We start from the raw sequence: 13596 nt of genomic DNA, 5'->3' as shown, positions 1-13596 counted from the left end.
ATTCAATTTGTTAAGACTCGCAAACATATGAGCCACGTTTTCCTAGAAGATATTTTAATAAACTGGTATGTTTCGTTTCGTTGTCAAAAATCAGAAATGTGTACCTCGTCGACCGCTGTACCTTGCTTCTCAAATGCCAGCGAATCTCAGTGTGAAGAGGCAGGGAGTTTTGATCTGCCCACATCTTTTGCGAAAGTACGCTATGAGAATTAAGTGATACTGATTCCATGGAGTGGTCTTGATTGTGTATGATTTTTACAGCTTCAACCACGACCAACTTCAGCTCATCTGGCATATTGTTTGCCAGGAGAGTTTCCTGATGGAGGAAACATATTTAAATACTTGGATTTTGATTTTCGCATTCAATATGAACCCTTTTCCGTCATTGCAACTGCTCCATCACTGCAAGCGCAACCCTGGATCTCGTTGCTTTTTATTTATTTAGCTGTAACGCGGAATATTTCATCACGAGCTTCAAGCTGAGAAATTTCTTTGCAAAACATATAATAATCTTGATATTTCCTCATTAGCAAGAGTAGTGCACCTTTTATGTCTGTTGATTTATCAACTTGAAATAAAAAATTTCCATCTATTTGTAGATAATTTACCAATGTTTTTTAAATGCCACCGGTCATTTCATTATTTTGTTGCTTGATTACAAAGTCTGGAATTTTCTTTCCGACCACCTCATTCATTGTATCGGAACTTGTTCCCCGTGCACCTTCTTTACTGGCTGGTAAAATAAATGCTTCACCGTTGGTATGCAGTTTTCAAAGCAATTTCGAAATTAATTAAACTTTCAAAATTATATCTGATCGCCCCTTGCGCAGATAAAATACATCTCTGTTGTTCTTCCTTTTTCTACTACTCCGAAAATACCTTGGTACCAACACACTAAAGACCTTGTCACGGCACACCGGTTGAGAAGCACTGTTCTACGGTAATGCCCTCTACGGCTTTATTTTGAGGTGCTGCGAAGCCGACGCAGAAAAGGTAGTTTCACAGAAGTTGTCGATTAAAAGGTTAGGTGATTTCACTAAATGTCGAGGAACAGATACTGGATTTGGAATCTCTTTTTTGGTGTCAAGTTTCGTAACTCTTTGGCAATATCAGTTTACGCCGTCTCTTCCGTTGGTATTCTATTTCATTACTTCCGCTTTATGTTGTATTTTTATGTCGTCACGACAAAAGACCCAAAGATTTTCCCCTAAAAAGCCGGTAAAAGTTCTTTTTAGCCAAAAGTTTTTACTATACGTTTAACCTAGTAACGTTACCTAGTACGTTTATTATAATATGTGCTTAGAGAGACTGCTTCAGTAAAATGTTTTTTAAGTTAATGTTTTCCATGTTATCTTATACTATTCCTTTTTGCAATCTCGTTTATAGGTTTAAAAATAAATTATAACAGTGCTGTTTTACGTACTTTAATAACATTTTTTTTTCTTTCTTGCAGCTACAAAATGAATTATCTGCAGTCAGAGAGGCAAAATGAGCAGCCGAACTACTCCCACCTCACTCGCAGGGGTAGCATACAATTTGAGTATGAGAGGACCCCCAAGCCTCTCACAGACACAGAAGACTTTTCACTACGGGCGGAAAAAATGATTTTTGACCTGGCCAACGATGCATCGGAAGAAATAAGACTTTTCACCATTCCGCAGTTTATTGGTCTTGTTGCGTGGATACGAACGGCGAGAGATTTGGAACCCCTTGTTGAAAGCGTACGGTCTTGCCAGTTTTTACCGGATGGCACTGCTTGTACAGATGATATACGAGTAAGTTCTGCATGTATCTCTTTATTTCATTTTATTTACCTATTTATTTATTTTTTGCCACCCGCCTTGTCTAGTGGTCAAAGGAGTCTGATTGCGATGAGAAGGTTCTGGGTTCGAGTCCTGGCTCGGGCATGGATGTACTTTCTCTCTCCTGTTCATGTCTCTTTGTGTGAATGTGTTGTTATGCTGTGAATGGTTTCCTACCCTACAAACGGGTTCTTAGAGCATATTTGTTGTGTATTGCAGAAGTCGGAATTCACACCAAATTACCGTACAGTTGGAAAAGTGAAGCAGCGCACCCCAAATTGCCAGCCTAGCTGGCACTAGGCAACAACAACGTTTTTTTTTCGTTGTGACATCGATTTTAAACATGCGACATCGATGATAAAATATCGATTTTTTTAATTAAAATCCTCATATATATAATAGCGAATTCACTGATCGAGTAACGATCTGACGTCATCAGCAATGAAACTCGCGCCATAGCATGACAATTTGATAATATTTTTTGCTAATGTTTGACATGCCGGGAAGTGCTTTATTTTGACAAGGTTGAACCGGATCCGGTAACTTAACTGTTTTACTGGTAAGATTGTAATTTTAGAAGAATGAAGAAACGAAAAAGTAGTCAACAATTAACGTTATCTATTGGAGTTTAGGGTTAATCCACTAGAGTTAGGGTTAAAATTTCAACTATCAAAATTTCACCAAATAGGCAATTGCTTCGTTAAAATATAGAAGCAATTTCCATCCGTCATACGGGCGATTTTCTAGTATGATCAGTGGCAGCGATCAGTGGGGGGGGGGGAGCAGTTTTTATAGGTTCATTTAATTATTTTATTTCCCATTATAGGAACAAAAACTAAGAAATATAAAAAAGGCAGAAATGTCAAAATTTTCAGAACATATTTTTTTTCTTAGTATATATGTACGAAACATCATTTAGCACAAGCAGTAACTTTTATGAATTCATTGTTTAGATATTAGTAAATCAATTGTTTTAATTAAACAAGCCATGCTTGTTTAATGAAATTATTACCACGCGTTTGTGACAACTCTAAATACTTTGGGGTAAATAATGTAAGCCTAATTCATGTCTAAGTGTTTCTTCGGGGAAAGTTACCTGTATTGTGCCTATAACTCATCAAAATCTTAAGGAAAACTTGAGTTAAGTCGAAACCAGTCCCAGCAAAATTTTGCCCTTTCTTTTCTTTTCTATTTTTCTTTCTTTTATTTTTGCCCCCCCCCCCCCCCTTCACCACCACTTTTCTGTTCCAATCGCCGCCTCTGAACATGATTATAATATACCATTGCTGCAAAATCTTCCGATGCATTTGGGAGACTCCGGAATTTCGATATCTTCTCCCGAACTCCCTAGTGAAGTAAATATCTCCCGAATTTTCATCAAAACAAAGAAATTCCCTCCAAAAAATTGATTTTTCAGTGATCTGAATTTCGAGAAAAATTCCCTACGTTAAAAGATGGCAAGCGCAAAAGCGAAATCTTTTCTTACACGAATTCGAAAGTTGTATGTGTCCAATAATTTTGTAAACTTGCTGTCTACTCCCGTGACAGAAATTATTGCGGTTTTCACTTCCCTACTGCCCCTTTTAAAAAGATTAATGTTAAAAATTGTTTTTTTCTAAATATGTTGGAATGTTTTGTTTAAATCTCATTTTGTTTCAGGATCTGGCAATATCGTTCCTCAGCGATGCACTTGTGCAGTGCAACACCCTACCTTGCATTAAAGCCGTGGCTCTCATGATTCAAAATGATTATTTATCCCCTAGTTACACGAAGTTTGTGTATTATTCGTGGAGCAATATGCACTTCGCAAAGCCGGAAGTTTTACTTCATATTATGGTAAGACTTTGTAAATTATTTGTGTTCCTGTTCATATTCCATGCCTTCCAAATTTCCTGATTCGTTCCGAATTTTGGTGACTTCTCTCGAACTTCCCAAAGAAGTAAATATTTCCGAAACAAACTCAAACTTTCGTCAAAGCAATGAAATTCCACCAAAAAGTGATTTTTCAGTGATTAGCATATCGGGAATAATCTCTACAGTAAAATGATTACGATAGCAAAAGCGAAACCTTTTCGTACTTAAGTAAGAAAATTGTACACATCCTACCATTTTTTACATGTTCACTTTCTTACTTTTTAAAATTTTTATTTTTCAAAAAAATGCAGTGAAACGTTCCCGCTTTTCTCTTAACTTGTTGACTGTTTACTTGCTGCAAGAAATATATACTGTCACTCATGGCAGAAAAAAAAAAGAGAAAGAAAAATCTGACTTTTTTGAGAAAAGAATTTTTAAACCAAAACGTAGTAGCAATTTTTTTTATTTTTTCAAAAAGTTAGAATTAATTTAAGAAGTCCCTAATTAAATCTTACATTTGAAAAATCACTCTTACTTTGAAACTTTTTTCAACATTCATTCATGTAAAGTCTCTCTAATTTTATGCAGAGGTCTCCTTCATTTTCATCTATCAATGATGGCTGCTCTTTATATAGAATGGCATCAGCGTATGCAGAACCAGGCCCGTCGTTTTAACTTTTCCGACGGAGTGGAGGGGAGGGGGAAATTTTTTATCGGAAAACAATAAAAAACCACTCCCACTTTTAGTAAAAACATTAATTTAATTTGTCCGTAGAAGAAAGGCATATATTACAAAATAAAAATTTTATTTTTAATTCGTAACATATGACCTTCTTCTTAGGACAGGATGGACCAAATATTAGTGAAGATCAAGTGTAACATATGCCCTTCTTCCACTGTAACATATGTCTTTCTTCCAGAGACCCATTCAATTTTTCAAAGCCGTAGGGGGGGGGGGGCACACCCCCTAAATACCAGCTGGTTCAGAACTCTCTAATTATTTCCCAAAGGATGTTACATTATATGTTACTCAAGAACTGACATATATTCATGCAATCTTCAGTGTTTCTAAGTTTATTTACTAAAAGGCTATCATAACGTCATGGAAGTTTCAACTTTTGTTCATCATGTGTAATTTTTAGCAACGATTTGTTAGGAAACTCTGCATGAGAGTTTAAAAATAACAATTATTTTTTTAAATTACGAAAACAGATTTCCTGTCAACTCAGAAGTAAACATAAGCAAGTCTTCTTTCCCGATATATCTTAAAAATAATCGCTTATTTTCTTACTTTTTGTCGTCCCGGATCATTATCCATCTTCGACCACTTAAAATGTTGACATCCTTATCAAAAAAATGGCTCAGCGCAAATGAAGCTGACCATTTCATCGAGTCCTCAGTTTATAGCATGTAAACAAATAGAGAATTGGGGGAAATCTAGAAATTGTTTTAATGCTGAAAATATAAACATATTTTTTTTTCTTGCTTGAAGGTTGCTTATGCTACTTCAAGAGGCGACATTGAAATCATCTGTTTTTCTTCAAAAATGCTAAATAATTACGATGAAATGTTGTTTTTTTATCAATTCATTATTATCATTTTTCAATTTTGAAACATTTTCCCCAGGACGTGTGCAAAAGGAGAGATTCTCAATCATGTTGGCTAACTGTGGGAACCCTTGCTCAACGTATCCACCTGAAACTTCAAGATTTTGAAAATAACGTCGAAAATGAACAGGTGAGACAGCTCTTTTATTTGTTTTCATCTTCTTTGTTTATGATATATCATTATTTATAATCCCAAACCCCTCCCCCAAAAAGTTAAATCTGGCACTTACGTATCAGTGTCCAATCAGCTTCGCCTGATCTGCTGGGAAAAAATTAATTTAATGCAATCTTAAGCAAAAATCTTTACTAATAATAAAACTGAAAGTCTCTCTGCCTGGATGTCCGGAGGATGTCTGTATCTCTGTGACGCGCATAACGCCTAGACCGTTCGGCCGATTTTCATAAAATTTGGCACAAAGTTAGCATGGGGGTGTGCACCTCGAAGCGATTTTTCGAAAATTTGATGTGATTCTTTTTCTATTCCAATTTTAAGAACAAAATTATCATAAGATGAACGAGTAAATTACGAAATTATCATAACGTGGATCTGTAACTTGGGTACAAGCCAATTGGCGAGAAAATTCACCATACATTATTTGTAAATATACAGGCGAACCAAAAGACCTTTTAATTTTTTTATTACGGGCAAAACCTTGCGGGTACCACTAGTGAAGTAATAATTTTTATAAATGATAGGAAGAAGGAAGAAAAAATTTCGCTCCAAATTCCAAAAAGATTGTATTCACGAATTTCGGGTTTACGTAGAAACCCCTTTTGCATTTCAGAAAAAGAGTTGAGTACCGGATGTTAAGTGGCAGAGAGACAAAAAATAAGCTTTTTCTACACTGAAAAAAAAAAAAAAAAAAGAAAAAAAAAAGAATTTGAACTTTGACATCTTGGATTCAAATTATGTTTCTCGCAATTACGATTGTGTGTGTGTATGTAGGCGTGTGTGTTTGTATGTGTAGGGGGTATGTTTGTTTGTGTGTGGGCGGTTTGTGTATGTGTGTGTAGGCATGTGTGTGTGGGTAGTTCTGTGGTATGTGTAGGTGTATGTACGTGTTTGTGTGTCTGTATGTATGCGTGTGTGTAGGTGTATGTGTGTGTGTGTGTAGATGTATGTGTGTAGGTGTAAGTGTAGGCAAGTAAGTGACGCAACCTGGAGACGATTTTCGCTAGAGGAGCAGCATCGTGAGGCGGCCGGCCGGTCGACGTTGGTGCTGCAGAGGGTGCTGGCGGGAAAATAAAATCATAGCACATCAAAACAGTCAAGCGAGAACAATAAGCAATCGTGATTGCTCAAAAAGAACTTGGTTAGGAGATTTATTAAATAGATAAAAGAAAATTGTACATTTTGATCGATTTTCCCCCTAAATATTGACTTTTTGTATAAATAATTAAGTTTTTTTTTGGGTTGTGTTTCATCCACTATCAGCATCACCCTCAATGGGAGTCCTGGTCCTGGCTTTAATATGAAGATTTTACCTGCGTTTCTTCCTATTACAGGTTTCAGAGATATTGGAAAAAGTATCAAGGCAGTTGCATGAAAAACTTCAAGGTTTAAGTGCTACAGAAAATGTCGATGCTTCAGAATCAAACATCAAGAAAGATGAAGACATATTAACGTATTTGAAAGTGAGTGTACTTAAATTTATTTAGTCCTAGTAGATGTACCTGGCGCTGCCCTAGTTTCTAACGAAGAGGGTATTCCTCCATGGGTTTAAGTTTTAGCGCTGCAAAGGTTACAAATTTAAGTACAATGCTTAAATTGGTAAAGGAAGAGCAAATAATAGAGAGAAAAAAATACACATATAAGAAGAGTAAAATGATCTAAACATGAGTCAAGTGTAATTATTTAACAGAAATATACGCCATGGTTTTATTCCTTTAAATATTATAATTAGGGGAAGCTGCTGCACCCACGGACAAAATTTAATTTTCACTTTTTGATGGTCTCTGGGAATGGATAATCGATCGGAAAATTTTTCTGGCAGAATCTACAACTTAACATCTAATTTGGCAATTTTTGTCAGGTGAAAATCTCAAAGCTTTCTACTTCAAAAATATTTCTTAAAAACCATCTTTTTTGTCCGTGGGTACAACACCCTGTTCACCCCGCGGACAGGTGTCTTTGTACCAATGGACACATAAAAGAATAATATATAAATAGGTCTGAGGAACTCAATTATACTCAATGCATTTTCATAAGCCATTTCATATTTAATTCTACAAACATCCATTGAAAATAACATTAAATAAAATATCCAACAGAAATTAAACTTTAAATATTAATAGAAGGTTTTTTTCCTTTTTTTTTAATTTTTTTTAATTTTTAACATCAGTGAACTCTTTAAAAAAGTTACTACTCTTCAGAGAGTTAGTGATGTTAAGAATAATTAATAGTTTTCAAAAAAAAAAAAAAAAACCTAGATTCATGATAGTATGGCTCTCTACGTACCTACATAATAACTTCAATTTATATGCAAATTAAAACATTTCACCAAAATTAACCCAATAAAAAAACTCAGTTTAGATTAACTATCAAAAATCTAGAAAAGTCGACTTCAAAATGAAAACAGGTGGGATTGACGGTCTGTAGATCCTACAACAGGTGAGGGTTACTTCAACACTATATCTTCAAGCTCTACTTCAAATTCATCGTTATTGTTAAAAGCAAATTTCGGACGTTGATGACAAGGCACCATTTTGAGGTACTTCACATTGTAAGAAGACACAAGTGTGACCCAAGGAGACTAAAAATTGCCGTCCATGGGTACACATGGTTATGTGTCCTTGGGTACAAAGGTACGCGATTTAGGTTTTGCAAGGCAGTCACATCGACAAGACCACAGTTTTACAACATTAAAAATCAGAAACAAAACCTTCAAAATATAGGGAATCATGATACCTACAACAAAAATAAATAATACAATCCACGACGGACGAAAAAAAAAAAAAAAAAAAGAAATTGCTCATCTTTTTTTTCACTTAGATCCTACTAAAACCGAAAAAAATGCGATAGAATCTTAAATGTTCGTTTGATGGCGTTGAAACTTCCTGGGGTACTGGAGAGAGCTGTGACACACACGTCGAACCCCAAATAGGATCTCTCTCGACGATACCCGGAATTTCTCGATCAACGTCCGTAGGTACAACCTTAGAGCAGGAATTAAAATGGAGGGAGCAAGTCCAATCATTGGCTTAGCAAAAGCTGACCCAAGTCACGTAAACAAGCGAAAGAAACCTGATTTCTTCCAATGATTAGCTTTAAAACCTATCACGTGACTTGGGATCTTGGTTTCATAAATGAAAGTCTTCACTCCCTCCATTTTATCTCTTCTCAATGGGTACAACCGTCCGTGGGTACAGCAGCTTCTCCTACACATTATAAATATTATAATAAATATTATAATCACTCTAGTAAATGACAATACGAATTTAATTACAAATACATGGTATTAAAAAAATAATAATAAATAAACAGACAGAGATTTCTCTGTACCAAGAAATTTTTGTCAAGACTACCGCGCTTGTACAGACCACTTGCGTTATTATAAGACCACTTGTGCATCATTGCCTTAGAACATGAAGTTCCATCAAACGAAAATAAAAATTAAGAACGAATAAAATATAATTTTTCGAAAATTTCAGTATCTATGAATCATTTGAAGAATTATAAGCTGGGGTTCTCGAAGAATAAAAATAATGTTATATCAGAGAAAAAAAGTTGGGTCACAAAACAGCTTTAACTAAAGACAATGTATCTTGGATCCATCATATGAATTTAATTCACATCCTTTCTCCAACAGGTATTGTTTTAGTTAATTGTAAAAGAAGAAATTTTACTTCTTTATGATATTTTAATCATCTTTCTGCTTCAGTCGCTAAAAGGGGGAATTTTGACGACGAAAAGAAACGTCCCTTTTCTTTAATCCCTTATCAATAACTTAAATCTTCATACACTGCTTGACAATTGCTAAGGAACAATTACGCTTTTTGGAATAGTTAAGAATAGATAATGATTAAAGAAACAGAACGAAATATATATTTAGTAGGGAGGATGTGCCTTTATTATAAGTACAAAACAATACAGATATTACTGCATCAATGAAGTAAAATTTAAAAATAAAAAAATAATCCTACTTAGATGATTTTCATACAACCACAAAAAATGATCTAGGTCAGAATGATGGAGACATGAGTACCTTAATATGATGTATGATTACTAGGGACACTGATGCACAATTTACATTTGTTTTCCATACTCCCGATTAATTACTGAGGAGTGCTTGGGAGATGTTTTCCCACTCCTCTCTCAATGCGGGTTTGAGTTCTTGTACTATTTTGGGAGGGAAGATTCTTTGCGCAACACGTCTGCCAAGAGCCTCCCAGGCAAGTTCAATTGGATTTAAGTCGGGAAAGTAAGCAGGCCACAACATACGGAGAATGTTTTCACTTTGCAGTGTGTCTGACACTCCAATACTCCAGTGTGGCCGTGTATCGTCGTCGTAAAGAGAAAGTCTGGACCTACAGCCCCCCCCCCTAAAAAGACGAACATGGTCCATCATAACATATCTGCAATACATTTGCGACGTATCGCTTTCTTATTCAAAAATGTGAAGGGGTGTTCTGCCATTGTGCATGATGCCTGACCACACCATGACGCCTGGGCCGTACCGATCACGTTCGCAAACAAATTTTTGTGCATAACGTGTTCCACGCTTTCTCCACAGTAGTTTGTGACCAGAATCACTTGTCTCACTGAAACGAGATTCGTCAGAGAACATCACTCTAGACCAATTTTGATGATCCCACCAAAACATGTTCCTTACACCAGCGTAATCTCTCTCGACGATGGCGTGGTTGAACTTGGATGCAACGTACGGGCTTCCTTGCATACAAACCGACATTATTTACTCGCCCTGAGATGGTTCTTGCAGAAACATGCGTACCGGTAGCGGTTGTTAGATTTGCAGCTACCTGTCCCAGAGTGAAATTTCTGTTTCTTTTTGCCATGAGGGCTACATAGCGATTCTCTGAAGGTGTGGTGTTCCTACCTCGACCTTCGGTATGCTTTTGCAAATCATTTCCACCTTCAGCGGCCGTCTTTAATCGTCAGATGGCACTTTTTTATATACCTATCGCAGCAGCCACGGTGGTGACACTTTGACCTGCTTCCAGTCGTCCAACCGTTCGTCCACGATCGTAGATACTCAAATGATGTCTTGCTGACATTTTACTCTTAAGTATTTCAAGAACCAAACAGAATTTCAGAGAAAACCTTTTTTAACATCCAGCACTATTTTTGTTAACAAGAAGTTCCGTCTAGAACTAGACGAGCCTACTTTCCCGTATACCCATACTACTTTCTAGTACCTGATCAATATTCTCAAAAATAGCTAAAATCGCAAATTTTTTCAAACATATTTTTTTTAATATTTTAAGCTGATTTCTAGGAATAAAATATTCCTTACTTTTCTTCAAAAAAAAAAAAAAAAAAAAAACGAACAAATAAAATAGCAGCACTTTTAAACAAAGCAGCTAATACACTTCTTTCCCTTAAAAAATTTTTTTAACAGCTTTCAAAACGAAAAAATAATAAGTTCATTAAAATAAATACATCATATAAAAAAAAATCGTTTCTTTTTCCCCTGTTGCCGAAAATAATTTTTTAAACGAATTAATGCACTTACCAAAATAAAAAAAACACAATAAAATGTCAACTTAAAGAAATAATTTTCATTGTCAAAAAAAAAAAAAAAAAAAAAAATCGTCTGCGCATATTTTTCGAGTTTATTCACCGAAAACTAAATACCTAAATTAAAACTTTAGCGTGAAAATAAAAACAAATCATATCAACAATAATTATTTCACAGTTAAAACCACAGCAACGGAGTCGGAGTCGGAGTCAATCTCATTTAGGGATAAAAGAGTCGGAGTCGAATATCCAAGAATCGGAGTCAGTCATTTGTCCTCCGTGTATAAATGTTTGCCAAAGCTACGAAGTCAGAGTCGAAGTCGGGGAGTCGGAGTCCGATTAATTGTCGGGAACAGGAGTCAGAGTCGGTGTCAGGTCCCCCTAAATTCTCGGAGTCGGAGTCGGGAGTAGGTCGTCAAGAGCTATTTCCAACAAAGTTTGTTTGAAGTAAATCCGCCTTCAAGTACGGAATCTACATTGACTTTCAGTTTCCCCGTAGGCGCTAATGTTAAGGGATTTGAACTGTTCAAAATTGAACGGAAAATTGTTCAAATCAAAAAGATATCTTATATACAAGTTTTTCATCAAAAGCTTTTTCCTACAAAGTTGGTTTGAAGCAAATTCGCCTCACAGTTCGGAATTGCTTTGAATTTCCCCGTAGGCGCTAATGTTAAGTTTTTTTGAACTGTTCAAAATTGAACAAAAAATAGTTCAAATCAAAAAGTGAAATACGGGAATGAGGTGTCCTCGCCGAGATCTTTCGAACAAAAAAAAGTTTGTTCGAATCGGACTATTCATTCAAAAGTTATTAGGGGGGGACAGACAGACAGACCGACAGACAGACCGACAGACCGACAGACATTTTTCCCCATCTCAATACCCTACTTTCCAATTTTTAATTTTTCAATATTTATTTAATTATTTTATTTATTTTTGACTTTTTTTTGTTTTTCACGATATTTTTAAGATGCATTAAGCCTTCTTTCATGCTTTTTTCTTCTTTTTCTGACTTTTACTGGGAAAGTAGGCTAAAAACCAAACAACTTGAATTTTCGTACGAATCTTCAGCGTGTACGCACTGTCTTTTATGCAGATAAACGAGTCTTGGTTTACCGCGCCATCTGAACTTGAATTTATTTCCATTGGCCAGGTGGTTAAGATACAAATTTGCATAAATCACTTCTTCCTTAGCAATTGTCAAGCAGTGTATATAAAAATCTTCTATGTGAACGTTTGTTACCGTAAGGCTTTTAAACGGCTGGACCGATTTTGATCAAATTTTTTGTGTGTAATTAAGTTGTGGCAAGCATGGTTTCGAAGCGCGATGGATCGAATCGGAAACGTTTTTGTTAATTAATTAATTAATTTAACCATTGGATGGTTATATCTCCCAAATGGTTAATATTTATTTTAACTTATTGTTGAGCGAGAACTGAAATAAATATTTAACCCGTTGCCAAAGGACAATAAGAAAGCCAATTCTGCTTTTCGTAATGAAATTTCCTACTGTGATTTTTCAATTGAGAATACACTGGTGTGCAAAAATTAAGGACGAAATCGAAAAATTAGCATATCAGCTGAACGAAGAGGCTGAGCGGACAGAAAGACCAATCAGGAGATTAAGTAAGGTGATGTACGGTAGCACATGCGCAGATATGCAGGCAGACGTAATGGGGGAGTGTCTGAGTAGTATAAAGCATGTTGTCGGTGTAAGATCAGTATTTCTGGCAAAGGGATTGCACTTCGTATAGCAGTTCAAATCACACCGAGTTGCTGCCTCAGCGAGAAATGGCGAATAATCAATCTGTTAGACGACATCTGGATGCTTTTACCCGAGGTCGAATCATTGGGAAGTTGGAGGAAGGCCGCAGTGTGACAAGTGTGGTTGCAGAGTTCGGAATTGCTCACAGCATCGTTTCACGACTTTGGAGACAATTTCAAACTACAGGAACAGCTATCCGGGGGTTCAGTAGTGGTCGTCCACGAGGAACCACACCCGCAGATGACCGGTATATTGTCTTACAGACCAGAAGAAACAGGCGGCAGACAGCGGGAGAAATCGCTAGACACACGACACAGGCGACTGGACGACCGATATCGCGTTTTACCGTGGCCAGAAGACTGCACGGTGGTGATCTGTTTGCACGACGCCCTATACGGTGTGTACCTCTAACGCCTGCCCATGTGTATGGGATTTTCTAGGCAGACGCTTGGCAACTCGTACCTTACCACCAGCAACGATTTGGGAGCTTCGATTGGCGCTGCAAGACGAATGGGCAGCAGTGCCTCAGCAACTCATTGACACCCTCATTCTCAGCATGGGCAGACGCTGTGAAACCTGCCTAGCAGTCGGGGGAGATCATATCCCCTACTAAAGACCGGATGTTTCTTGCTGGACACCCATCACAGGGATGTTTCGGCCTTCAGTCGCATTGCGCTCCATGCTACTTTTTCAATAAAGCTTCTTTTTATCCCTCTGATTTCTCTTTTAGTAAGTGGAAAGAAGTTTTAGTAAGTGTTGCTTACATTGCACATGTCCTTACGTGTTGGGGATCTTACGGTATTAAATGTGTTGATTTGGAAAGCTTTTGTACAAAGTTATATTGAAAAAAAAAACCGTCTCGTCCTTAATTTT

At 36.6% G+C, this 13596-nt stretch overlaps 1 protein-coding gene across 1 annotated transcript in view; it reads left to right on the top strand.

Annotated features, from left to right (window-relative positions):
• Positions 1-3599: 3599 nt before the first annotated feature.
• The window catches only part of LOC129228202 (uncharacterized), a 47814-nt gene continuing 37817 nt past the window's right edge, over positions 3600-13596 (top strand). Inside the window, exons 1-3 of the mRNA XM_054862904.1 lie at positions 3600-3638; positions 5283-5393; positions 6770-6898. Coding sequence (XP_054718879.1) covers positions 3600-3638; positions 5283-5393; positions 6770-6898 — 279 coding nt within the window. The remainder of the gene's footprint in view (positions 3639-5282; positions 5394-6769; positions 6899-13596) is intronic.

Source organism: Uloborus diversus, chromosome 1 (assembly GCF_026930045.1).
Source record: "Uloborus diversus isolate 005 chromosome 1, Udiv.v.3.1, whole genome shotgun sequence".
Taxonomy (NCBI): Eukaryota; Metazoa; Arthropoda; class Arachnida; order Araneae; family Uloboridae; genus Uloborus; species Uloborus diversus.
Note: the sequence above shows the minus strand (reverse complement) of the source record. Positions and strands in the feature narration are given on the sequence as shown.